The sequence below is a fragment of the Eublepharis macularius genome, chromosome 7 (assembly GCF_028583425.1).
Source record: "Eublepharis macularius isolate TG4126 chromosome 7, MPM_Emac_v1.0, whole genome shotgun sequence".
In the NCBI taxonomy this organism is placed as follows: domain Eukaryota; kingdom Metazoa; phylum Chordata; class Lepidosauria; order Squamata; family Eublepharidae; genus Eublepharis; species Eublepharis macularius.
Genome location: NC_072796.1, coordinates 92,412,434 through 92,439,531, shown reverse-complemented (window position 1 = coordinate 92,439,531; position 27,098 = coordinate 92,412,434). Strand labels below are relative to the sequence as shown.

General features: G+C 43.4%; 1 protein-coding gene across 1 annotated transcript; it reads left to right on the top strand.

Moving 5' to 3' along the window:
- Positions 1 to 262: 262 nt before the first annotated feature.
- GGH (gamma-glutamyl hydrolase) lies at positions 263 to 27,055 on the top strand. The gene is made up of 9 exons (XM_054985189.1): positions 263 to 616; positions 2,382 to 2,496; positions 3,020 to 3,070; positions 9,037 to 9,121; positions 10,090 to 10,228; positions 13,842 to 13,948; positions 14,028 to 14,118; positions 17,534 to 17,671; positions 24,588 to 27,055. Exons 1-9 carry the CDS (start codon positions 484 to 486, stop codon positions 24,707 to 24,709), a joined length of 981 nt encoding a protein of 326 aa, XP_054841164.1. The 5' UTR covers positions 263 to 483; the 3' UTR covers positions 24,710 to 27,055.
- The last annotated feature ends 43 nt before the right edge of the window (positions 27,056 to 27,098 follow it).

Genomic DNA, 27,098 nt, shown 5'->3' with positions numbered 1-27,098 from the left:
ACCGCTGTACATTGTTTATTGTTCTGTTGTTAAAATTTTAAAGGAAAAACCATTTAAAATAAAAAAATATATTAAAAAATAGAGGTTATATAAGAGAATCAATTAATTGTAATTTATGTGGGGAATATTACACCACTAGGGAGATTTACAATAGGGATTACACCCCAATTTTGTTTCAACCCATTCTAAGGTGTGTAGCATGACGCTACTACAGCATTAATCACTGTCAAGGCAGGCGGCTTGCTACGCTCTATTTTCTTCTTGGAATCCTTCCCAAATTCTTCCTCGCGCAGCACTTCGGTTCCCCAGAGATATTTTTAGCTTTTCTCGTTTTTTTTTTTTAAAGACTTTGGGTTTCTTCCTGAAAACTTCATTTCCCAGAGTGCCGCCTGCGGCCAAGAGGCGTGGCGAGCAGGCGGGTTTGCCCCTCGGCCGCGCGCTCTAGAAGCCCTTCCTTCAAGGGCTGGAGGGCGCTTACCGGACATGGCGAGCTGTCCAGGTGCTGCGTCCGTGTTGGCCGCCTGCTGCTTCCTCGCTCTCTGCTGCAGCCCCGTGGCAATCTCCTTGGCGCTGCCGAGCCGACCGGCGTACAGCGACAATGCCAGACCTGTCCTTGGTGAGTTCCTGCGCTTTGCGTCCGCAGAGGAGGCTCGCTCGTTAGATTGGTTGTATGACAGGGCGGGGAGGGTGAAACAGGGAGAAAATAAAAACACGCAAAGCCGGTCATTTCGCGTAGGCAAAGCATTCTTTGGGGTTGGAATAGGAAACCCTTCTGGTCGTTATGCCCAGAAGAACTCCTGTCAGACCTGTTTGTTGCCTGTTCACGTGGACAGCCTGAACTGGCTTAGAAAAAATACGTCCCATTGACGAGACTAATGTTTCTTCCCGAGTCGATGCAGAAGGCTAGCACAGGTCCCTTCTCTCAAATTTGGCCCCGAGATCAGAGAATGGCCATCTGGTCCAGTTGAGAGATGCTTTTGTTCATTTATTTTTAAAATTTAGACGTCCCTCGCGTATCTGTTGCGGATGGTGCATGGTTTTGCTGCTTCATTTTGTAGATCCGGGGGGGGGGGGGACCCATGGCGAACTAGTCTGTAGTTCACAAAATCCGTCGAGATGTGTAATTGCTTTAGCCTGCTTTTGAAACATCAATACACACTTGTATGTGTTAATGGGGAAAGGTGTCTGTGAAAGTCGGCCTTAAAATAACACCTAACACAGTTTATTGAGCTACAACATAGATCCATCTTCACTAATGCTGAATGTGGCTGAGGTAGTAGTCAAATTCTTTCTCTTTGTTTTGTTTTTTAAGTAAAAGCCCCAGAAATTCTGGGGGAAATGAAACATATGCAAAACTTATTCTAAATAGTTATACTGTGTCAAGTCCATTGAAGTCGGTGGTATTGGGACCATGTTACTTCATTATCAAATGTACTCTTATTGTATAGTTTTAAGAAGATAACATATATAATTTATAATTTTGTTAGTTTATAAAGTTGCACCCTTTGTTATGTTTTGCAATTAAATGTTTTTGTTGAAACAAAATTGCAGATAAGCTCAGATATTAGAGACGAGGAAAATGGTGCGCCCCATGCTACCTTAGCACATGTATCTTAGGTATTATCATCTGAGAAGTAGGAAAAATAAACATTGAAAAAAGGTGTCATAAATGTTTGCTAAAAGATTTATTTGGATTTAGAAACAATCTTCATCTAATCACTGTAGTAAGGACCATCAGCAGGTTTTGGATATTGAGTTAAAAACCCTGTACCCATCAAGATTTATGGAAGGGACTTTGCTGCATGTACCTTCTATTTTTTTAAAAAAGGTTAAAAGGCAGGAGCTCTGTATTTGTTGTGTCAGCCCAATTTTTGGAGCTCCTTGCCTAAGGAAGTCCAATACTGACATGAGCCAATGCTGGCATAACAGGCGTGTCAGTTTACTGACAGAAATTCTTTTTTTAAAAATTGTTTTGGAAGCATTTGTGTATTGTTAAATATATTGTAATAGAGACAATACTGACTTTTACAGAGCAATGGTCTGACTCAAGGCAGATTCATGTGTTTGCTTGTCATTGCATTTGATGATCTTCCCCTGGTTGCATGCTCTTTTCTAACAAGAGGTGCTGCCTGGGTAGGGAATGAGTATAATGTCAGACTTGCTTGTGATTCTTTTTAAACCAGTGACTTTTGAGATAGCTTATAATATTCAAACACCACGTTCTTTGTGGAATAAAATATGGAAGATTCTAATTTAATGAATATAATTATTACAGTCCCAAATGCAGTTTTGTTTAGCATATACGTGTTGCTGGTAATACATATCAGTGTATGATTATTATTAGCATATAATATCTATGATCTATTTTTGGGTCACTTTAGGGATATTGGCACAGGAGACTGACTTCAAAAACTTCCAGAAATATGGAAGTTCTTATATTGCTGCTTCGTACGTAAAATTCATTGAATCTGCTGGCGCTCGAGTCGTACCAATAAGGCAAGTTCTCATGAATGTTATGTTCATATTGTATACCACTTAATACAAAATGAGCACTTTAGTCAACACTGAATAATGGCCAGGGACTTGGAGCCATGGTGGCAGAATATATAGGCTGCAGGCCACCCCATGCTTTCTCTGCCTAACCCAGTTTACAAGGTTGTTGAGAGGAATAGAAGAAAGGAGAACTGCATAGACTATTTTGAGCTCCTTGGAGGAAGAGCACAATAAAAAATGTACTCAGGACTAACTTTGTGTTATGAAGTCCTCAGGTTGCGTTCAGGTCTACCCTGAGAACTTGAGATCAGATGTGACTTGCGAGTTTCCTATTGAGAGCTCATTTCCTCATACTCATGAGATTTGGATCAGTACTATGGGGAAATGAGGCTTATGCTTTCCCCTTGCACCATTTTCCTGATTTGAAACTACCCTGGGAGAGGGTATTATTTGCTCTATTGGAGAAACCTGCATGTTGTACCCCATCAGAACTATACATTTATGCTATGCCTCTTTTGTTTCTCAGACTAAACCTTTCAGATGAAGAATACAGTAAGGTTTTCCACTCTATTAATGGGTAAGTCTACTACTTCTGAACAGCTTTTTGCTTAGGGTTGTTGTGGCAACCACCTTTCACACCGCTACCCACCCTATACTTCCCTTCACAGATTTGGGGGCTTCCCAGGCAGTTGAGAGTTGGTCACCACATGCCACCTGTCTAGCCTCCAGGCAGTCTGTAGTCTAGCTGCAGGCAGAGAACCATGATCCAAATCATCACAGGGTCCCTTCTCTCCTCTTCCAGAAGTTCAACCATACTAGCATCCCGTTCCTTCTGTCTTTCCCCCCTCACTCAGCTACTTCCCAGAGCTAGTGGGGGAAGGGAACTTGGTGTTTACTTTCCCTCATATATGCTGCCACCATTTACTTAAGCTAGACCCATTTAACATGGCCAGAGTTTTTGAGGCCTGTGTGTGTGATATTTTCTCTCATCCAACAATTTCTTTCTCTTTTATTTATTTATTTATTTATTTACATCATTTATAGTCCACCTTTCTCACTGTCATCCAACAATTTCAAGCTAGGAAGGGTTAAAATGGAAACAAGAAATCATTTTTATTTCCAAGATAGAACACTGGAGTGAATGATTTTAAAATTCATAAATAAATTGTGGTTAAACAGGTAGACTCAACTGACACTGGCCCAGCATTCCAGCCACGGAGGAGAGGCAGAGCTGGAGTCTGTCCTGTCCATCACAGTTGCCAACTTTGGGTTGGGGAATTTCTGGGGTAGAGCCTGTGGAAGACAGGGTTTGGCACATCAGCAGGACATAGTGCCATAGAATCCACTCTCCAAAGCAGCCACTTTCTCCAGGGGAAATGATATCTGTACTCTGGAGATCTGATGGAATTCCAGATCTCCAGGCCCCACCGAGAAGCTGGCAACCCTATTTTTATTATGGCAGTGTAGTACAGTGGAAGGATGGTTAGGTCATTAGGAGCTAAGGCTCCACCCAGTCATTATGATAATACTGCTAACTATTTTTAGCTGTTTTTTTTAAGGGGACGGAGTTTTCTTCTTCCTGGAATCTCTTGAAAGGACAAAGGCTCTGGATCTTATGAACCTTGATAATAGCTAAAGAAATAATTCAGTAGTGAGAAGCAGTAGTTATGCTACATATTGAAATATAGACTAAAGCAATGGTAGACCTTGCAGGCAAAGATAGAGTTGCCTTTAAGAGAAAAGAAACAAGTGAAATATCATGACATCTCACATGAATATGTGAATTTACTTGAGTATTCATGTGTTTGTACATTGTTGTATACTGTATGAAATTATGTGGTCGCTTCAGGGCCAGGCACAAATTTTTCCACCTGCTTCCTACTCCATCCAGGAGTTTAAGCTTATTAAATAGACCTGGTTAGAGTAGACTGATAAGGTACTAGCCAAGGGGGTAGGTATGAGTCAGCAGTTTACTGTCCAAGTTCAGAGTCAGCATGAATTCATCCCATGTTTTGGTAGGCTTCTTGCTGGTGGCAGCTTGCACCAGAGTCAGGGTTGTTTATTTGAAAATAAATGAAAAAGTGAAGACTTGTGTATCTGTCTGTTTATTTTTTTAAAGTTTTAAAATAAATAGAAGTTGGAAAACTTGGCAAGCACATTGAGGTGTCTGATAAGGAAGGGAGGTTGGTTAAGCCAACTGCTTATCAGCTCTGTGGCATGGGAGGGCACTCTCTTGTTGCTGGGCAGCATTGTTGCTGGGCAACCCTTGCTATTGTACAGCATAGGGTGGGGGTTGATGGGGCTCAGTACCTCTCGGGACTGTTTTGTGGAAGAAAAAAAATTACCAAAATGATGTTCTTGCCACTTTCATTTGCTAAATAATGAATAATGGCTTTCCCTCTCTTTTGAAAAATTATAAACATTATAAAGAAAGCTATATTGTTAGCAGTCAGACCTTCCTGCCCTCACTCAAAGGACAGTCTATGGATATGGAATATCATAACCCCCCCCCCCCGGCAATGCCTAGTCTCAGGGAGAGTGAATGTTAACCGGCCTGGAGACTGAAAAGTTACCAAGCCATGAGTCACAGGGGGCTGACTGACTGCCCTCCACCCCCACAGAGCAGCAGAGATAATGAGTTTTCCTGAGAGAGACTTCCGCCTAATCCCATCAATGCCTCCCTCCACCATTCCTCTCACACTTACCTAATCAGAGCTATTCAGTACATCTGATAGCCTTCCTGGCCAATACTTACTACGTCATCAAGCAATATTTTTATCTGTAGTCCATCCCAGATAGTCATGTCAAACCCTTCCTAAGTTATTGCCCTACCTCCGAATGAGCCATTGAGCCACTTTTGGGGGGCAGAGACATCAGCTTTGCTCTAGGGTATGTTTTGCCCTATAACTGGGCTGCTCAGCCATGTGCTTTATGTGACTTGGTACCCATCCATGCACCCTCAGTTCATTTGGGCTTCTTGTCTCTGTGAAACGCTGGTCATTTTGCTTCTCCTCCATGGACCTCCTCTTCTCTCAAAGACTGGTGGTAATTATCACTCTTCCCTCAAAACTGCTTTCCCTTTTCCTCACTCTCTTCTTAGTTTGTTCTGTGTGTATGCTGTGTGTGCTTTCTGTATTTTCGCCTTTCATTCCTCTGCTAATTTCTGGTAGAACATCTGCCTGTTTATTTGAGAGTTCAAATAACAAACCTGGTATACATAGGTGGAGATTCCTAGTTACTGCCTCTTGCTGTGTCTCCTTCAATGCTAATTCCCCCAACCAATTAAGGAGACCTCCTGTTTGGATAACAATATGTTGGAGCTCAAATTCATGGTTCCCTCACCTTCTTGAACAGCCTGTTCATAAAGAATATGGAGTATTATCTAAATTTTGTAATGTTTTGCCATTCCATTTAGTTATTCTTTAGTGTCTGGTCTGACTACCCTCTGAGGGCCAGAAAAGCTCACAGTCTATGACTGCAAACACACTTTGTATAGTCATAGCTCACAAAGTGTGTTTCTTTGTTGAATAACACTATTTTCCCAGTCTCAGCTGCGTTTTAGCCTTGGCTTCACCCAGGGCACTGCAGGGATGGTTGTTCACCAGTTTGGGTTGCCCTAATGGATGACCTGGACTGGGAGATGGATGAGGGGAGTATGACTCTGTTGATTCTCCTGGATCTCTCAGTGGCTTTTGATACCCTCAGTCATGGCATCCCTGTGGACTACCTGTTGAGGCTAGAACTGGGGAGGCCCTGTCCTGCAGCGGTTTTGATCCTACCAAGAAAGTAGGTTACAGAGCATGGTGGTGCTGTTCAGCCTCTTGGCCTCTGGCTTTCAGGATCCTGCGAGGTTCCATGTTGTTCCCTCTACCTTTTAACATCTGCACGAAGCCACAGGGAGAGGTCATCTGGAGATTTGGGGTGGGTTGTCACCAATATGTGGATGATACTCTGCTCTGTCTCATTCTTCTAGTGGATCCCATGCAGATTGTGGAAACTGAACTAGTGCCTAGAAGCAGTTTTGAGATAGATAAGGGAAACTGAAACATAACCCTTTCAAAATGGTGATGCCACTGGTGGGAGAAAGGGTTGTCCTGGAAATTGAGGTGTCTGCTGTTTGGGATGGGTTTGCACTCCCCCCTAAGCAGATTAATAACTTGGGAATACTGCAGGGATCCGAGTGTCCTGTTGGAAAAGCAAGTGACGGTGGTGGCCAGAAGTACCTTTTACCAGCTTCAGCCTTTCCTGGGCAAACATATCTTGTCACTGTGGCAACTAGGAGTGTGCACCCCAAAAAGGAAAAAAAAATCAGGAAAACCTGAATCCCAAAGTGGCAGGCTGCTTTGGGTTTGGGTATTTAAACCACTTCAGGATTATTAGGGAAGATTCGGCCATTGTTTCTAATGGGAAATGCTGCTCCCGGCTATCTGGGGGTCTGGGTGGCATTTTCTTCCCTAATAATCCCAAATATGTATAGGACCCTCTCCTAACCCTCCTCTCATGATCACCAAAGTTTCAGAAAGATTGGACTTTGGAGGGGTCATGTTATAGCCCCCCCAAAGAAGGTACTCCTGTCCACCACCAATCTCCATTGTTCCCTATGAGGACCAACCTTCACATCAGAGAATCACATGAAGAAAAATTTAATTTAAAATACACAAAGCCATATGAAGCAGGGACACTCTTGCATCTAGAAGTAAACTGAAGCCCCCCCCCCCAGTACTCAAACTGATGCAAGGGGAACAACTTCACACCAAAGAATCACAGTAAGAGAAATTCCACCTCCCCCCAAAGAGAAAAAAAATCACTCTCAAACCAGGCTCCTCCAGGTGCAGTCATCAGGTCCAGTCAAGTCCAGGCCCATTTTGCTTGCAAAATGCCACCCCCAGCCACCCCCAGCCTTCCCTGGTTTTCCCCATAGTGAACAATGGAGACTGGTTTGAGAGTGATTTTTTTTCTTTGAGGGGCCATGGCCCTCTCAAAGTCCAATATTCCTGAAACTTTGGGGGGGGGGGCTTGAGAAAGCAGGTAGGAGTAGGTTCTCTGCAAATTTGGTGCATTTTGCTTGCAAAATGCCACCCCCAGCCACCTAGAAATCCCTACTAGCAGCGGAAGCACTGTTTCCTCTTGGCGTTCCTTAAGAACAACAAGGGAAAGACTGCTTCCGCAGTACCCAAATCTTAATGAAACATTCCAAAATGCTTCAGTAAGCTTTGTTTTGGCATTCCCGAATCACTTCAGCAATGCTGAGGCCAAAACATCCTGAATTGAGCCCGATCCAGGTTTAAAATCCCAGATCTGTAATCCAAAGTGCTTCTCCCTAGTGGCAACTTCCACATGGGGCTGCCCTTGAAGAGTGTTCAGAAACTAAAATTGGTGCATAATGCTGCAGCCGGAATTCTGAGTGGAATTGGTCAAAATTCTGGTCTTATTCTGTCTTAGTGGCTCTCAGTTTGCTTCCTGGCCCAACTCACCAGAAGGTGAAGACATCTCTGTTTTATTTGGTGTTCTTTCACTGACTCTTATTGATCCGCCTGTTCATCTTTCTATGGACCCTAAATTAGGTGTGAACATGGCTTAAAAGGTTTTAAATAAATACAGATACTAACTCCAAAACACAGCCCAATGGGAATGAAAATATAAATACTACAGGGCTCATAGGTGCAGACATACCATATATATTTGGTGTCAGCCTCTTGTTATAATAGGTACCCATGCAATTCTATGCAAAGTTGCTCAAGCCTGTCCTTTGAAACTGAGCAGTTTGGGAGGATGTTTCATACATGGTGTGACATCAGAAGGTTTAGAACATGTATTTCAGACAATGGTTTTTTTTAAAATGATTTTCCCTTCAGGGTCCTAGTCACCTGAAAGCCTTGCAAAAGCTGTTCAAAAAACCCTGGACATTGTAGTATTACCATGTGGCTGTAATACTAGCAGTGAGTGCAGGATTAAGAACCTGGTGCTGTAGTTGATCCAAATCAACCTGTTGGTGGTGATCTCCAAAACGATCCTTTCTGAAAGTGCCCAGAGCCATGCTCTTATCTCCAGTGATAACTTCCCTCTTTCAGTGCCACATATTAAACTGTCTGTGTGCTGAAGGAATATTTCCCAAGAGTAGCAGCATGGAACATGGGATGGGCTGACTGATGAGTGGTGAGAGGAAGCTAGTGTGTCCTGTCAGTGAGGTCATTTATAGAACTGACAACACAATTGCAGAAAATCTCAATATGACACTGTTAGAATTTTTTTCTGAAAATCTTTGGTAATCAGGTTTTATCAATGAAATCTTTCTTCATATTTTCCCTTCCTCTTTGTTCCTCCACGTCCCATGCTGATTGAATAACACATAGGGGTCAAAAAGAGGTAAGAACTATCCAGCTGACCACACAACTTGAATATCATCTTCTTTCACATTTGCATTGCATATATTTCCATTGTTACTATTAAAGCTTATCTGCATTATGTTTTGACTTAGTAATTGGTATTTGGTGGCAATTCATTGCCCCTAGCAAAGCTATCCAAACTTTTTGTTTTCTTTAGGATACTTTATCCTGGAGGTGGAGTTAACCTTAAGACTTCTGAATTTTCCAGGGTTGCGAAGATATTCTACAAGAAAGCACTAGAGGTTAGCTTTCAAATGTTCTCTGTGTTGGCAGAGTTCAGAAATCAAGATTAAGAGTTTATTTGCACACTGCCACCTGGCAGCTGCTACGCAGGGAAACTTCTCTGCCTTATCCTTGCATGCATGCACAAAGCTCTGTTGCACTTACAGGACTGGGATGAGAGATAAACACTGTTTTTTCTGTCCTAAGAAGATAAAATATGCTTGTAAGTTCCATACTTTTGCTGTTATGGAAGTAAACGGTATACCAGTGTAAATGAAGATGCCTTCCTCCCCAGTACTTCTGTAGGACTAACTCGCATTCAGCAGTTATTCTTGGGCCAACAATAAAAATATGTGCAACATAAAACTGTGTACATAATGTAGTTACAGAGTTGTCTGTCTTATATCCAGAAATACTCTGAAAGGGGAATAGTTGGACTAAAGCCATGCTGGTAGCTGGATTCACAAATTTCAGTTAGTATTGTTTCTAGTCATTACTGATATGGTTCCTCCTTTGCACAAAGTAGTAACAGGAGAAGTGGGAATTCTTGTAACTTCTGAATGCTCCAGAAGCCCAGTGCTAGAAGTAAGACCCTTCCCTTTAGTGCTGTGGGGGGAGGGGGGCACAAAAATAAGGGACAAATACTCAACAATTTTCCCAGTGTCAAGTTTAATTATTTCCAATGAATTGAAAGTAATCCTGCCTGATCATTTCTCCTTGTATTTCCATTAGCAACAGAGATAGAGAACTTCTTGATTTTTTTTTAAAATCTGAAAGCTGAACATTGAGGGGAAGCTACCTGCAGTATCCCTTTGCCTGCCAAGTCCCCACATGGTTTCAGCTGTGTCAGTTTCCTTGTTTGAATGACTCTCCTGTATAACCTGCTCACAACCTTCCTGCTATTTTTCTAGGTAGATTTAGTGAGGAGTATAAAAGATCCATATGTATTGTTCTGTTTATTAATCTCTTCCCTATTGTTTCTGTCAAGGCTAATGAGAGAGGAGACTATTTTCCTGTCTGGGGGACATGCCTGGGACACCAGCTGCTCAGCTACCTCACGAGTGGCGAGAACTTGCTTACTTGGACTAATACTGAAGATTTTGCATTTCCGTTGAATTTTATAAAAGGTAAAACATCTTTGTTAGGCTTTCACTTGCAGTTTTGGATCCTGTGTTCAAAGGGATATAAAAAACTGGCACACATAATGATTTGATATGGGACACAGTGAAATAAAGGCTTGCAGAAACATGAAATCTGGCATCTAGGGGAAATGTAGGCTTCTAACTAATAATATATCTAATTCTCATCATAACCAAATCTGTGGATACTTAAATCATATATTATATTGGGAGGTTAAAATCCTCCATAATTATAGAAGCAGCCACTGCTTCTATAATTAAGCCATTTTAAGAAACAGATGTCCTCAATGACTGTTGCTAGGCAATCTTAACAGTATTGCCAGCTTTCAAATGCTTGGTTTCTGGCAGTAAAAGGCAAGGAGAGAGGGCAGAGTTGTTTTGGCCTTTGAGAGACTAGACTAGACTAGACTAGACTAGACTAGACTAGACTAGACTAGACTAGACTAGACTAGAATAGAATAGAATAGAATAGAATAGAATAGAATAGAATAGAATCTGGGAAATCTAGTCTGCTGTGGAAGCTCATTGGGTGACTTTGGGACAATCACATGTTCTCTGCCTAAGTTACCGCACTTGGTTGTTGTGGAAGATAAAAAGGTAAGAAGAGAATTATGTAAGTTGTGTTCAATCCCATTATGGAGAAAGGTGGGGTAGAAATGAAATAAATATCAATGTAGCCAAGGATCGACAGGCAGATAAAAGTTAGATAGGTTGTTGGGTGGGAAGGAGAGAAAGAAGCAAGGAAAACTGCGAATGTGGGAGTTGCCAGGAGGAGTGAAATAGTATGGAGAGGAGAATACTGGGGAAGTGCAGAGCTCTCCCCCACCCCACCCGCCCACAAGTTGTCAGGAGTTCTCTACTGTGCAAATGGCCTATAGTTTTCCCACATAGATGCAAGGGGGAGAGAAGGAGGGAAAGCTAAATATGGTGGGACAGATAAAGGTATGTTATCCAAGGGCAGGAGAGGAGAGAAGGAAGCAGGTAAAGAGGAGGAGCTATGCCTGTGGGGACTGCCAGGGAGCAGAAAGAGGAAATAGTGGGGGAGGGTTGAATGAGATGCCCCCTGCAAATCCTTGTGGGTCCCCCCCCACACACACTTGTACTATATCTAAATATAAGGAGCATATCCACATATTAAACACATTTGACTTGAACTTTGCACTGTTGGTCAAACTCAGTGTTACATGACTATACTCTTTAGTCTGGTTATGTTCAGAACTGTGGGCAGGGCATTACTTAATAGTTGGGTCACCCTGGTTAATCTCTTATATCTTTTCAACAGCTTATCTTGCAAAACTACCAATTAATATGGCTAGCAGTTTAACAAGACCTTATCAGATGACTTTATGTATGACTCAGTTGTTGACTAGGTGTAACATTGCAGGAAAGGGATGTTGCCTTTCTCAGTCTTCAGACTGCAAAGTTTTGTCCCTAGGAAGATGTTATTTTCCCCCCGAGGTTTAGTGTTCCTAGTCCCTAGTTTTCTCTGGTGTGTGAAATGTGAGTATCACGGATTCCTATTGGTCAGTGTCTATAACATCACCAAAGATTATGGACAACTCCTTCCCTGCACAGGGTCATTATGAAGTCTAAGTAGCTTTATTGTGGTTGATTGCATTTTAAAGAACTTTTTATTTTTTATTTTTATTGTGAAAAAGTTAAAAGATAGACCAAAAGAAAGCAAGTGGAACATAACAAGAAGACAACTGCAAAGGGCCAAGAATGGCCTACAAATCAATCTACAAAGTAAAAACAGTAAGAAACATAATAGGCATATTATTAATCCATTACAGTTTTTCACCTTCAACACTTTTATCAATCAGCTTCTAGTCTCATTAATATCTTTTTTTTTGTGTCTCATCTTCTTGATATCTCAGAACCTTATTCTTAAAAATCAAAGCCATAAATCAGTAATTCATTTTTCTTTGTCTCTCGCAGATAGTCCATAAAGGGAGCACTCACTCATTGTATATACTGAAATGCTAGGAACACCATAAATCTCTTAAAGAAATGTGACTGAAACAGCAAAGCTCTTCACACCTAAATTAACATCCCACCATTTTTCAAACTATTTATTTATATTTTTGAAAGCTGATTTCTACTCTAGAGCATTCTGGTGTACATGCTCTTTTTTAAAATAGTCATCTCTATACAGCTGGGCTATTTCCTCTCCATTAATTGTAGATGCAATATAGCTTTATTATTTCTGGATGTGTTTTACAATGAAAATAGATCCAGGAATGTATGGATTTAGATCTTACTATTTTAGTGTGAGCATTGATCCAAGAGCATAGATTACAGGAAACATGTATGTATGAGTTTGTGTATGCATGAGTGTGAGTGTGCGTGGTGTGGTGGTGTACAGCTAAATCCTATTGCTGCAGATTCTCAAGGACAAGTGCATCTCCACTGTGATTTCCTTGGGTCCGTTCCAATACTATGTCTGTGCAAGGGTTCCCTTTCTTCCCAGATTCACCCTCCTCTCAGCAGCTCAAAGTTTCTTCTTGGAGTCGTGGGACCCATAGCCTTGCAGGTCAGGAGGCTGCAGTGGGGTTGGGATGAGATCCCCCCCGCTCCTGCAGCCTCTTCTGCTAGTAGAAATCCCCATTTCCTCTTCCCTTACTGGAGCTCCACTCATGCAGGAGAGAGATTTCATTCCCTCCCCCCTCCTCACTGCAGCCTTTTGACCTCCTTGGCCATGTGCAGGTTCTGCAATCCCAATCAAGCGGCTGTTGGGGGGTGGTGAAGGGGAATGCTGGAAAAGTCATCCACCAGCAGCGTCTTCTGCTAGTAGATTGTGGGGTCCTATCTCTTAAGTAGATGTTAAATAGGTATTCATAATGAATTCCATTAAAATGTGATAGTAAAGTTTCTTCTATCTAATTCGTTGTTTAACAGTACAGTGTTTTAAACATTTAGCAAGGGATGATTATAGAATTTTCCTTCTTTTTTGTATTATGGTGAAGGTTTGGTGTGGTTTCAGCCAGTACCATGTGCGCTTAATGATCAGAAACCATTTTGCTGTATTGGGCACCATCTGGAGTTTCCAGTCTTTCTGATTTGACACTTAGCTTTAAATCAATGTTTCTCAACCTTTTTCCGACCGTGGCCCCCTTCCAACCTTGTTTCCTTCCTGTGCCCCCCCCCGTCCTACCAGTATGAAGGGAGCTATTTTATATGCCAATAAAGGTGTTATACTTGAAGGTAGTTATTTCAATGTCTTGTTTGTAAATCGCGCTTTTTCTTTCTTATATGAAATACCCCTGCTCTTTAGCTCCGTCTAGTGGACTCAGGGTTACACTTGCATGAAGAAACAGCACCCCACACACTGTCTTTTCTGTTTTCTTTTCTCGGTCACTTCTCTGTTTTTTTCACTTCTCACTTCCCTCTGTGGCCCCCTAGTCTCATGCTGTGGCCCCCCATTTATGCAATTTTTACCTGTGTCCCCCTTGGAATATCCTGGGGCCCCCTGGGGGGCCATATGGCCCCAAGTTGAGAACCACTGCTTTAAATAAATGTAGTTCTCTCCTGAGCAGACTGTACACCTAAATAAATACATGGATTCCCGGCCAATGACAATTATTACCTTTTTCTGTCTAAGATGTCAAAGAGAGCAAGATGTTTGCAAATTTCCCTGATGATTTGTTGCAAGAGATTGCTTCTGAGCCTGTGACTTCAAACTTTCATTTCTGGAGCCTTTCCGTGCAGGTAAATTTTTTTAAATAGAGTGATCAAAAATAAAATTGCCCAGTTGTAGATTTAAAAGATTTTTTTTCTTCTTTTACAGAACTTTACAAACAATCAGAAATTGCGCAGTTTCTATAAGATCTTGACAACAAATGTTCATGGCAATGTAGAGTTTATATCCACCATGGAAGGTAATAGTTGGGTGAACTTTTGTAGCCAGTCGATCAGAGTCTGATAACTTCATCTTCTGATGCATCAGCATCCCCCTTGGCATTGTTTTCCTTATCAGGAAAAGGGGTATGAAAGGGACTTCAATGGTCCCAACATTTTATGTTGTTGTTGTTGTTATTTGTGAGCCATCACCCTACCCACCGTGCCGGTGCTGCCTTCCTCCATCTTCCTGGGTGCAGAGGCAGGCAGTTCTCCCTCACCTTCAGATTTGGACACCACCTGGTTCCTCCTCCTGCCCGCTACGCTCTTACACACCACTCAGTTGCTCTCTCTGTCAAGCCAGCACTCTCCTCCTTGGTTTGCCTGGGAGTCTCCCCTGTATAGCACCCTTCCAAACCCTCCCCCCTTGGACAGCCAATCTGCCCTCATGCTCCTTGTGCTCTAATCCCCCTCACCCCTTTCACCTGGGAGTGTTCCCTTGAGACAGTTCAATGTCCACCAAGGGCCCCACCTTCCTCCCTGGACCTGGCCCGATGCCTTGGTGAAACTCCTCACTGTTCCCAACCCCACCTCCTTGCCATAGATCCCATCCCCTGCCCTGCTCATGCCCTGCCCTGGCTGGTGAGGATGGCGGAGGGAGACAGTCGGTCCTGGTCTGCCTCCACCATCCTCACTGCCAGCCAGCATCTCCCTTCGCTTCTCTCCCCGGATGAAGAGGGCTCTCTTGGGTGGTGTGGTCACCACCAGTCTCAGAACCTTTGTGGAGCCCTCCAAATGGCTCAGTGTCAAGGCTGGGAGCCTGGCTGTGACCTTGGTCTGGGGCTGCGTTGCTGTAGAGGCCTCCGCCTGTGCTGGCCCTGGTCTCGCCCCGGCTCGTTGATGATGCTCCCTCTTCAGGACAGGCAGAATATGACCTAGTATGATGTTTATGATTTTCTGGATGTGGAAGGACTAGATCAGTTGTTACTAAACTTATTTTGTATTCACATTTTACCGTATATCTTTAGTATAACTATTAGGGGTGTGCATATGAAAAAGATTCGGGTTTTCCACTTTGGTATTACTGAAGTGGGGGGCAGGAAATTGGAAAAGTTTGAATCTTGAATCAGTTTCCCACTTCTTCTTCGGGTTTCCAAATCTGCTTTGGTATTATTCTGTAAGCTTTGGCCATTGTTTCCAATGGGAAACACCATTCTTGGCTATCCGGGGGCCTGGAGGAGGCCATTTTCTACTAAATAATACCAAATTTTCTGGGGACCTACTTCTAAGTGTTCTCTCACCACCACACAACTTTCACAAAGATTGGACTTCGGGGGGGGCTATGTTATGGCCCCCAAAGAAGATGCCCCATCCACTTCCAATGTCCATTATTCCCTATGGGGAAAGCTTGGGGCTATCCAAGAGGATGGGGGTGGCATTTTACACAATAAATCTTCAAAATTTTCAGGGGACATACCCCTGACTGTCCTCTCAGTCTCATGAATATTGAACTTTGGGAGGAGTCATTTTATTGCCCCCCCCAATGAAAGTGCCCAGCCACTCCCTTTTTTCTGTTGTGGGAAAAAACTGACTCCAACTGCAGAATCACATGGATCATGGCTGCCATGGCCACAGGCACACTCCCAATTACAATCTCCACACCTGGCAGCCCAACAGAACCAAAATACCACTACCGCCCTGGACCCCCCTGAACAGGATGGCCAGCCACTCTCCTGTGGGGAAAAAAATGAATCCCACTGCAGAAATGCATGGATCATGGCCCCTCCAGTGTCCAATCTCCCTGAAACTTGCGGGGGGGATGGTCTTTAGAGAACAGTCAGGGGTGTGGCAACTGAAAACTTTGAAGGTTTCTTTTGCAAAATGCCACCCCCCCTGTATATCCCCCATAGTGTCCCCCCCCAAGGAATAATGGAGTTTGGTGATGACTAGAGGCACCTTCTTGGGGGTGGCATAAAATGGCTTCTCAAGGTCCAAAATCCACCAAATTTGCAAAGGACCTACTCCAAACTATCCTCTAAAGACACCCCCCCCCCAAGTTTCAGGGATATTGGACCCTGGGGAAGCCATGATCCATGTGTTTCTACGGTGGTAATCAGTTTTTCTCCACAATGGAAACAAATGGGGTGGCTGGGGGCACCTTCTTTGGGGGGGGACATAAAATGCCCCCTGAAGTCCAATCTTTATTAATCTTGGAGGGGTCTTTAGAGGAAAGTCAGGGGTATGTCCACTGAAAGATTTCTTTTGAAAAATGCAAAGCCCCCTCCCAGAAAACAGCACCCCTGAGCCACTCTCCATTAGTTTCTATTGTGAGGAAAAATGAATCCCACTGCAGAAACACATGGATCGTGGCTCCTCCCAGGGTCCAATCTCCCTGAAACTTGGGGGTTCTTTAGAGGACAGTTAGGACTAGGTGAATTGGATGAATTTTGCTTGCAAAATGACACCCAACCCCATGTTTAGCTCCTCTAGATAGCGCCCTTAGTGAGCTCCCCTAGTTTTTCCCCTAGGGAATAATGGAGATTGGAGATGGAATCTCCTCCAGTCTTCATGAGACTTGAGGAGTCTTGAGAGGACAGTCAGTGGTATGTCTCCTGAAAATTGTGAAGATTCAGTGTGTAAAATGCCACCCCCATCCCCTTGGATAGCCCCAAGTTTTCCCCATAGGGAATAATGGAGATTGGAGGTGGATGGAGCACCTTCTTTGGGGGGCTATAACATGCCCCCCGAAGTCCAATCTTCATGAAAGTTGTGTGGTGGTGAGAGAACAGTTAAGAGTAAGTCCCAGCAAACTTGGTAAAATTCAGTCCAAAAATGCCCCCCGGGGCCCCTGGAAAGCCCCAAATTGCGTTTCCCATTGGAAACATCCAGAAAGCAGTGATTTTTGCTGCTGTGGCTCCCGAAGCTTTCTGAAGCACTTCAGTAAACTTAGGTTCGGTATTACTGAATCGCTTCAGTAATGCTTCGGTAATACCTAGTCTTACGGAAACTAGTAAAATTCAGTATTAAAACCCGAATCCTGACCCTGAATTGCACATTCCTAATACATATGCTACCAGTGTTAATTATCTCTTTGCACTCTTAAAGCAATTGAAGCTCACAAATTTAACAACTGAGTGCTAAGGCAAGTCACATTACAAGCACCAAGATGTTAGGTAGGACTGTTTAAGTAATACACTGGTTTGTTTTAAACCTGAGAGCTTATGCAGGGCAGTAAATAAGGGGGAGTTTCTAGTTTGATCCTTGCATCGGCCATGAACTCATTAGGTGGCCTTCCGCAGCCACTATTTCTTAACTTCAGCCCTCCATCTGCATCATAGAAATGTAGTAGGATTGTTGTTAGACTTACAGCAACATTTTGTACTGAACTTTATTGAACTCTCTAAAGCACTATACAAAACATTCTTTATATCAATGAAAAATGTATTGTTTTTTCAGCTTATGCATATCCAGTATATGGTGTCCAATGGCATCCAGAGAAAAATCCATTTGAATGGAAGAATGAAACAGGCATACCACATTCTAGAACAGCTATGAAAGTAACATATTACATTGCTGACTTCTTAGTTAACGAAGGTATGGAGTTTTTTAAGGACTATATATTTTAGGTTTGTAGATGGGTGCAGTGAACTTGTATTTGAAATGGAAAGACCATTTATGAGCTGTAAATTCATTGCCATGTGCTGAGCTAAAAGTGATATCTAAATCAAATCAAATTGAAAGTGACTAATCAAAAACTTAATTGTGTCAAACATCTGATGAAGAGATGTTGGAATAATTTTGTTAGCTTTTAAGGTGACTGTTTTAAGCAGTAGTAGATCCCCAGAGAATGCTACTTCTTATTTAGAAGGTGCAGAGGACAATATTAATTTGTAAACTAAACTTTGAACAGATAGACCTAATCAATAGAAGTGAATAGGAGTGTGCAGATTCGGTTTAACTGAATTGGGAAAAGATTCGGAATCAAGCGATTCCCGAAGTGGCAACTTGGTGGGGGCCTTCTCCTAACTCTCCTCTAACGACCTACCAAGTTCCGGAACAATTGGACTTTGGGGGCCCCCCAAATAAGGTGCCCCATCTGCCTTCACTCTCCATTGTTCCCTATGGGGAAAAACAGGGGGTCTTTCTAGGTGGCATGGGGTGGCATTTTGCAAACAAAATGGACCGAATTTTCAGGGAACCTGCTCTTACCTGTCCTCTAACACACTCCCAGGATTCAGGGAGATTGGACTGTGGGGGCCATAAAATGGCCCCCCAAATGTGGTGCCCCATCCTTCTCCACTCGCCATTATTCCCTATGGGGAAAAAATAAGGTTTTTTTCTAGGTGGCTTGAGGTGGTATTTTGCATGCAAAATGCACCAAATGTTAGGGGACCTGCTACTACCTGTCCTACCATGCCCTCCCCCAAGTTTCTGGGAGATTGGACTTTGGGGGGCCATGTTATGTCCCCCCAAAGGTGGTTCCCCCACCACACCATTTATTTCTACTGTGGGGAAGACTCCCATACAGCAGAAACACATGGATTGTGGCTGCCAATGGCCGCAGCTATAGTCCGGCTATACTACACCCCAAGCAGCCCATCAGAACCAAATTCCCCCCCCCCCCAACACCCCTGCAGTAACTGGCCAGCCACTCTCCATTGGTTCCTGGGAAAGCACAACTGAGCCGAAGGCATGCACCCCAAAATTCCCCACCACCCCCAGAGCAGGCCGGCAAGCCTCTCTCCATTCTTCCCTATGACGAGAACTTTACAGACTTTGCTTCCCAGGGGCACTTTGCACAGGGTGGGTGCTACACAGCACAGGCGTGCACCCCTGATGCAAGCTCATCCCTGGTAAAGCAAAGCAGAAGCAAAGACATGCACCCCCAAATCCTCCATCACCCCCAGAGTTGTCTGGCCAGCCAATCTCCATTATTCCCTATCTTAGCACCAGAGAATCACACACAACAACAAAAAATGTTTAAAATTTTATTTCTCAGTAACAGCATTCACTATTACAATCCACATCATCACAATAAAATCACAACTTCCAGTCCTAGATTACAACAGCCCCCACCATCACCCAAGAGAATCTCTCTCTCTCTCTCTCTCTCTCTCTCTCTCTCTCTCTCTCTCTCTCTCTCTCACACACACACACACACACACACACACACACTAAAATGTATTTCTAAATAACAGCAGTAAACATCACAATTCACATAATCATTATTAAATCACAATTTATAGTCCTAGATTAAAACGACTCCCAACATCACACCAGAAAATCAAGCACACATAACAAAATATTTTCTTTAAAATTTTATTTCTGGAACTTCCCGCCCTCCCCCCCCGCACATAACATTATTATTAACATTATATTACAGCAGTACATCACATAACTTTATATATTCAGATCACAACATACAGTCCAGTTTGAGCCAATAAAATAACATCACACCAGAGAGTCACACACCAAAAAAATTTCTTTAAAAATGTATTTCTTGGATTTATTTCTTGGATTTTCATCTCATCATCCATTCCACCCAAACTAAATTCAACTGGGGGACACTCTTGCAACTTAGTCCAGCAGAACCATTGTCATTTTTTGCAGCCAGGCTCCGAGTTCAGCCAGTGGGGAAACACCACAGAGCAGAACCAGACAGTACCAAGCCACAAGCACAACACAATGGCATTCAGAGACCACAGTTGCAGAGTATTCCCACCCTCCCAACTACACCAGCCTCAGGCTGAACACTACTTATTAGGCAATGTTGGGATCTAGACCCCATCATCAGCTGGTGCCTACCCACACCACTCCTCTCCACTCCTCCCACCCCTTCAACAACATCTAACAGCAGTTAATCAACATTTAACAGCAACATCAGAATTTAACAACTTTTGAGAGAATTAAACAACATTTAACAACAGCAGTTTTAAAACATTTAACAACATTTAACCACAGTAACCTCAAACTCCATGAGAGGCTTTAACCTGGCAGCTATGCCCTGCTGCAGCCTTCTCACGAGCGTGTGCACCACTGGAATAATGTTTGTACGTGGTGCTTCTGGGTCCACAAAGGAGGCTATTGAACTCTGAAGCATGTGCACCAGAGGAATGACCAGACCCAGGGTTGCCGTGTCAGACGAGACCGCCACAGTGAAGCCCTTGAAGGGCTTAAGGACCTCCTCTGTCTGGGATATGGTGAGCCAGTCCTCTCGGCTGAATTCACCCTCCTGCCTCCAAATATAGCTCTCTGAGAGCCATGCCTTGAGGGTGACCTGCTGCTCCATCAGGCACTCCAGAATGGCATAGGTGGAGTTCCAGCGAGTGACTACATCAGAGATCAGGTGATGCTCCAGCACACCTGCCCTGGCCTGCTTCTGGCGCAGTCCATGAGCAGACTTCATCCTGCATGAGAAGTGACTCGTGAGCCTCCAACATTTCTGCAGGAGATACTGGAGGTCATGAGTTGCATGGTCCTGGGGTTTCGTGGGGGAGCCCAACCCAACTGCAGCTTTCACCACTAGGTGAAGTTTGTGGGCCACACAGTAAATGTGCTCCTGACCCAACTGCCACGCCGCTGCCCTCATGTTGTGGCCACCATCCGTCACCATGCATCCCATAGTGACGGTGTCCTTGTCTAGCCAGCTGTCCAACTCCCTCCTCAAGGTGGCCACGATGTTCTCCGCCATGTGTGCCACATCGAGAACCTCCGCATGGAGCAAGGCCTTGCAGTAGCCGGCCTGGTGGTCTCCCATCCGTCCCTGACTAACACTGGGCACCCCACCCCTACCCTGAAGGTCCTCATATTGCTACCAGTGAGCAGTAAGCGACAGGTATGCATGCTACTCACTAGAGCAGGTCCAGATGTCAGACGTGAAGTGCACAGTTCTCCTGGCAGCGTGGGACAGCTGTGCCTTCATGTTGTCCCTGGCAGCCCTGAAAAATGATGGCACCATGGTCCTGCTCAATGTTATTCGAGCAGGGATCATGTAGCAGGGATAGGCATCATGGAGCAGCCCCTGGAAGCCGAAGTCGTCAGCTATGGGGAATGGCAGACCATCTACAGCAATCATGTTGACTATATGGTGTGTGACGCGCCTGCTCGCCTTCTGGATCCCCCCTTTGGGCACACTAGTGCTCTGCGTACCAAGCATCTCAGTCAGAGAGGCTTGGCGTCCCTGCCCTACAGAAACCCGTGGGGGTAAAGCACCAGAGGAGCCTGCCTCCTTCTGGCTAGCTGGCATCTATGTGGTGCCACTTGAACTTTCCCCCCAAAGAAGCACCACCTGGTGTTGCCTCTTCAGGTAGTACCTGCAGGACCACCTCTTCCAGTACATCTCCTGCAGGGTGTTGCGCTCTGCAGACAAGCAACTCCTGGTGGTCCCCGGCCTGAAGGACATCCGTCTGGCCTCAACAAGGGCCAGGGCTTTTTCTGCCCTGGCCTCAGCCTGGTGGAACACTCTCCCGCTGGAGATCCGGGCCCTGCAGAACCTGTTACAGTTCCACAGGGCCTATAAAACGAAGATGTTCCACTGGGCTTTTGGCTGAGTGCCAGCGGGTATCCTCCTTCTTTCATCTAAGACCACCATTTCTTCTGGGGCTGCCCTTGGCCATCTGCTAATGCCCATATATGGATTCCCAATATTTGTTTAAATAGCCTGCTCCTGGACTATTGTAATGATTTTAAAAAAATTATTGTTGATTTTATGTTTTTGGGATTTTAATGTATTTTTTAATGTTGTTAGCTGCCCTGAGCCCATTTGTGGGAAGGGTGGGGTATAAATTGAATTGAATTAAATAAATAAATAAATAAAAGTCATGTGCCCCACATCCATCCCAGGAGACACCACATGCTGCCTCTCTGCCAGTGGCTGGGTCTCAACAGCTGGAGAAGGGGGAGCCTCAGCAGCAGGCCTCTGCCCAGTGCCAGCTACTGCCTCAAACACCTGGGTTGGGAGTGGCCCTCCTGCAGCTGCCTCAGGAAAGAGGTCCTTGCGAACCCTCTTGCTGTCACCAAAAGCCAGGCTGGTGAACAGCAGCAGTGCGAGCGAGGGCCTCCTCCGTTCAGGTGGGGGGAATGCTGCAGCACTCCCCCCTCCCCTCCACCCTTCTAGTTTTCTCCCTAGCCTTTCCCCCAGGGCCCCCTCAGCTTTCCCCCCTTGAACCTAAACTATCTACCAACTATTAAGTTGATTTTAAAAAAAGAAACCCCCAAAACCTAGCCAAAAGTTAGTTTCAAAACCTATCTACTTATTTCTAAATCTTTGTTTTTTGTGGCTCTGTTACTGGAGATGGTAACTGGAATCTCTTTAAGCAGCCCTATTTAGTTTTGTGAACCTAACCTACACCATTAAACACCTGAATTCCTCTTCAGGAATCAAGCTGGCCCTAAACCCCAATACACAGGAAAGCCTATAAGAAAAAATGTGCCCAGGCTGGCTCCAAGGGTGCCAGAGGTGGGCAGGGAAACCCTACTTTAGTGAGTACTAATGGGCAGCCTATTTATATGAGTATAATTTGAACACAACCTAACTCACTAAATCCTTTGGTGTGCAAGCCTATTAAACAGGGGAAAGTGGCCTTTGATCCCTAACAATTTAATTTAGAGGGCAAATATATGACACAGGCCTACAACTAGCCTACCTTATAAAAACACTATTTAAAACTTAGTAAGAACAGTACTCTCAGAAACCCAAAGAACACTAACCAAACACCACTATACCTACAAACACCACCATCCCAACCAACAAAACAATTAGCAACAACCTCAAACTGTACTACACCAAGTCTTCTCCTAGCCCACAGCAGCCCCCCCCCCAACAATGACTTTAAAACAGCCCCCAAACAGTAAATTCAAACCTGGCCCACAGCAGCCCCCCCTCCCCGCAACAGTGAATTCAAAACAGCCTCCCAACAATGACTTTAAAACAGCCCCTAAACAGTAAATTCAAACCTGGCCCACAACAGCCTCCCAAAAATACAACTCACCCTCCAACCCCCCCCCCCCAAACCAGGAACACTCACAGCAAGCAAATTAAATGGCAAATCCCCCTCCCTGCAACACACAGGCCCAGCCACAGAAAATTTAAAAAGTAGAGAACAAAAACACCACTTTAAAACCAAATTCACACACTCTAGACAAGCACACACAAATACAGGCCCAGATTCCAGAAGCTCCCCCACAAACAACAGAGACACAGAAAACTTTAAAAACACCACTTTTCAACCAAATTCAACCAAATAATCTGCAACCAAATAACAATAATACCAGTTTAAAACAAAATTCATACACAGATCAGCCAAGCAAAAGCAACCCCAGCAAGCCAAACATCCGCCAACCAAAAAACAAATGCCCCAGCCAGCAACCAGCCACACATACATACTCACTCAGTCACTCAAGGCAGCAAGAACACAATCAGAAAAGAAATTTAAACAGTAATTAAAATTAAAGGTTTTTTTTAAAAAAATCCCTTCTTCCCAACCCACCAAGACAAGCTACCAACCCCCTCCCCCAAAGAGAAAACCCCGGAGAGTCAGGGGGAACTGACTCTCCCTACCAGTCTCCAGCAGTGAGTCAGTCCAGCAGTGAGTTAGTCAGGCAGTCACCAGGGAATCCTCGCAGTCCAGATGACTCCAGAAGGGATCTTCTCTCCCCATATATTCCCTGGAGGACACTCTGATCTGGGGACAAACAGCTGTTGCTGGCCCCTGGCCCCAAGGAGGCCTTCCTAGCCTTGACTAGAGCCAGGGCAACTTTGCAAACAGCCAGAAAGGTGCTGCAGTGCAATTTCAAGCTTCCTGCTTTTTTTTACCAGATGGGAGGGGGAAGGAGTGAGTCACTCACTCCTTCTCCCCCTCCCCTCTAGTAAAAAAGAGCAGGAAGCTTGAAAACAGGCAGTACTTTGCTGGCTGTTTGCAATGCAAGCAGCCAGCAAAGTGCTGCCGGCTTCTCCCGAAGCTTTCTGAAGCAATCCGAATTGCTTCGGAAAGCTTTGCTTCAGTATTTCTGAAGCTTTCCTGAAGCTTTCCGAATCAGGCCCGATTAGAGTATTTTACCTGAATCGGATACCCGAAGTGAACACCCCTAGAACTGAAGAATTTTAGACAGAAGCTGGCTTGCTGGTTATCTGTAGTTGCAGTTCCTGATAGAGTTTATGCCACTGAAGTGCACAGATCTAATCTATAGCATATTCTACCATAGTCTCAAAGTAATCCTGGAGTTGTGCCTTTTGATGCTGTTTCTAAACTACTGTATCAGTGCTGATTTTGGTAGAAATTTTCAAGTAAGTCACTCTGTGTGTACTTGTATTGCAAAATGTACTCTTTAAATGTGTTAACCCAAAGAAAGAAAGCTTCACATGTACAAAGCTGTTTCCATGTATTCCTCTTAAAGAGGAGACCAAGAAGATGTTTCAAAGACAGGGTTTGAACTCTGGCAGTTTGTTTAAGATCAGAGTGTTAAATGCAATGATGTTGAAGTAACCTATACTTAACATAATTATTTACAGCCCGGAAGAGCAACCATCGATTTTCCAGAAAAGAGGAGGAGACAGAGGCATTGATTTATAATTTTAACCCTGTTTTCACTGGGAAATTTTCTTCATTTGAGCAAGTTTATTTTTTTGACTAAGTTGTCTGTCAGAGGTGTGGCAGGGGTCATTTTGAATTTCTTTGGCTTGGTTTGTTTTGTAATTACATGAATACAATGGCATTGCAAATGGCAAGAATACGGACTGCTTATCATTCCTTCTAAAATGATTTTTCTCATGTTTTCTGTAGAATTGCAGTTCTTGTTCTCAGCTCTCATGAAAGATCTCTATTGAAAGCCTCAATGAAATAATTGAGCTGTGCAAGAGCTTAGTGATCAGTGAGACATGAGAATTTACTAGTTTAGTTCATAGTACACAATTTGGTTTATTTTCAGCGTCTTGCTATAATCGCACTGTTAGAATCTTTTTCATTTGTGCTACAGAGAAATTGAATTCTTTTTAGCGTGCAACTCTGAATTCAGAAATCTTATTTGAAGCAACTGAAGAGGTCTGTTCTTGTGCTAGTGGAGAGAAATGAATGTACACCCTTGAGACGGGTACCTTCAGAGGATCTTGTTGTAATTGTTTCTGTACTTATAAAACTGTTATTTTCATTGACTTGGTATAAAAAATCTCAGGTAATCACCCCTTTTGACAGAGAACTTCTTTGGAAAAAACAAAAGGGAGACAGCTTTTGCACACACTGAGCCATCTAATGCAGGGGCCTTTATAACATCTTATTTTCTCTGCCCCCTTCCAATGCATAGATTAATCTGTTGTTGAGTCTGTTCTCTCTCATGTCATCTGTACCTGACCCCAGTTAGCAAGATGTTTCTAATGCTACTAACTGGAATTCATTTCCTTAGCAAAGTGTTCTTAGAATAAAATTGGCTTCATTTTCTTTTATACTTCTCTCACTTTTCCTTTAGAAACCCCTCCAGTACATGCACTGTCCTCATGCTCTCCTCCAAGGTACTGGTCAACCCCACCCTTTGTTGAGCACTGGCTTAAGGAGACTCCTTCCCTCTGTCTCCTCTACTTTGATCTGACCCTTTGGGGCCAATCTCATAGTTAGTTTCCAGTCACGCTCTAGAAATTTGTCTGTTACAGATCTCTGTCACTTCTATACAATGCCTTGATTCTGGTACTAAACAAAGGTGGCGGTTACATTTTGCAATCTGATCTCAAGCATGTTTTGTCAGATTCATGTTTTCAGTCTTCAGTGGGACACTAATGTGCAATCTTAATCAGTGTATTAAGTGAATTGTTTAGAAACCTTTCGATTGCATAAAAATTGCCTGTAGCAACTTAGGCAATGGATTTTCTTGCTAAAGAAATGTTTTACTGCAAGTACTTCTCATAAAACCTGCTGGAGACTTCCTCCTTCTGCTGCCACAGAAAACAGCACCTCTTTTAAGATGAGTCCAGTAGCACCTTTAAGACTAACCAACTTTATTTTAGCATAAGCTTTCGAGAACTACAGTTCTTTTCATCAGATGCATCTGACAAATTTTTACAACTGTTGGTGTTGAAAATTCCATCATACATTCAGTTTACTTGATCCTTTATCTCTTTGAGAACATGCACATTCCTTTAGATTGTGCATTCATGACCCTTGATATCACCTCCCTTTATACTTCCATTCCACATGAGGAGGCTCGACAGGTGGCAGCTAACTCCTCTGGATCTTTTAAGATGGTACCTGCTGTGATAAGAGCATGATTTATCAGATGAGACATATTCAGTTTATATAATTAAAATGTCTTGTCGACTAAGATTTTTTTAAACTGGGTGAAACTCTGTTGCTCAATATGCTTAGTAGCAGTAATTTGTATTTTTTATCCATTGTACTATTGGCATTATAATCAAAGAATATTCCAAGGTGGTGGTTATTGAGTAATAATATGACATTTAAGGTTTTAATGCATCAGAACAAAATTGCCATTTCAAAGGTGAATTTGGAAACACGTGCATATGCTCTCTCTTCCCAATGTCATCTTCAGTCATATACTGCTGGATAGTGTGACCCATTTAGTTCTTGGGAATCATTTGGTTCCTGGGCTGGATTGCTTTATTTCATAGGTGCTGCCAACAACTCCAATGGCTGCAAACGCACATGGTTACCATCACTGCCTATGGGAATGAATGTTCTGTGCTAGGTACAGGCTGGCACATTTGTGTACTTTTGGGGCTATCAGAGATATGATGTTTGGGATAGGTTCAGGATCAGGCCTTTCATACATAGGACTGTTTATCTGTAACCATGCTTCTTTTAATTGCACTTTTTATATAGATATTCATTTTCAAATAAAATAGTGATAAGGGAAGAGACTTGCTAGAAATTGAATGAAAAAACAATGTAGATTTCTTATTTAATGTATTGATACTATTGGAAGTTCTTTATATTGCACTATAAAACCTTTAATAAAGGAAGTTTCAACAGTGTATTCAATAATGCTTGCTTTTGATGATTCTGTATTTCCTTTCCTA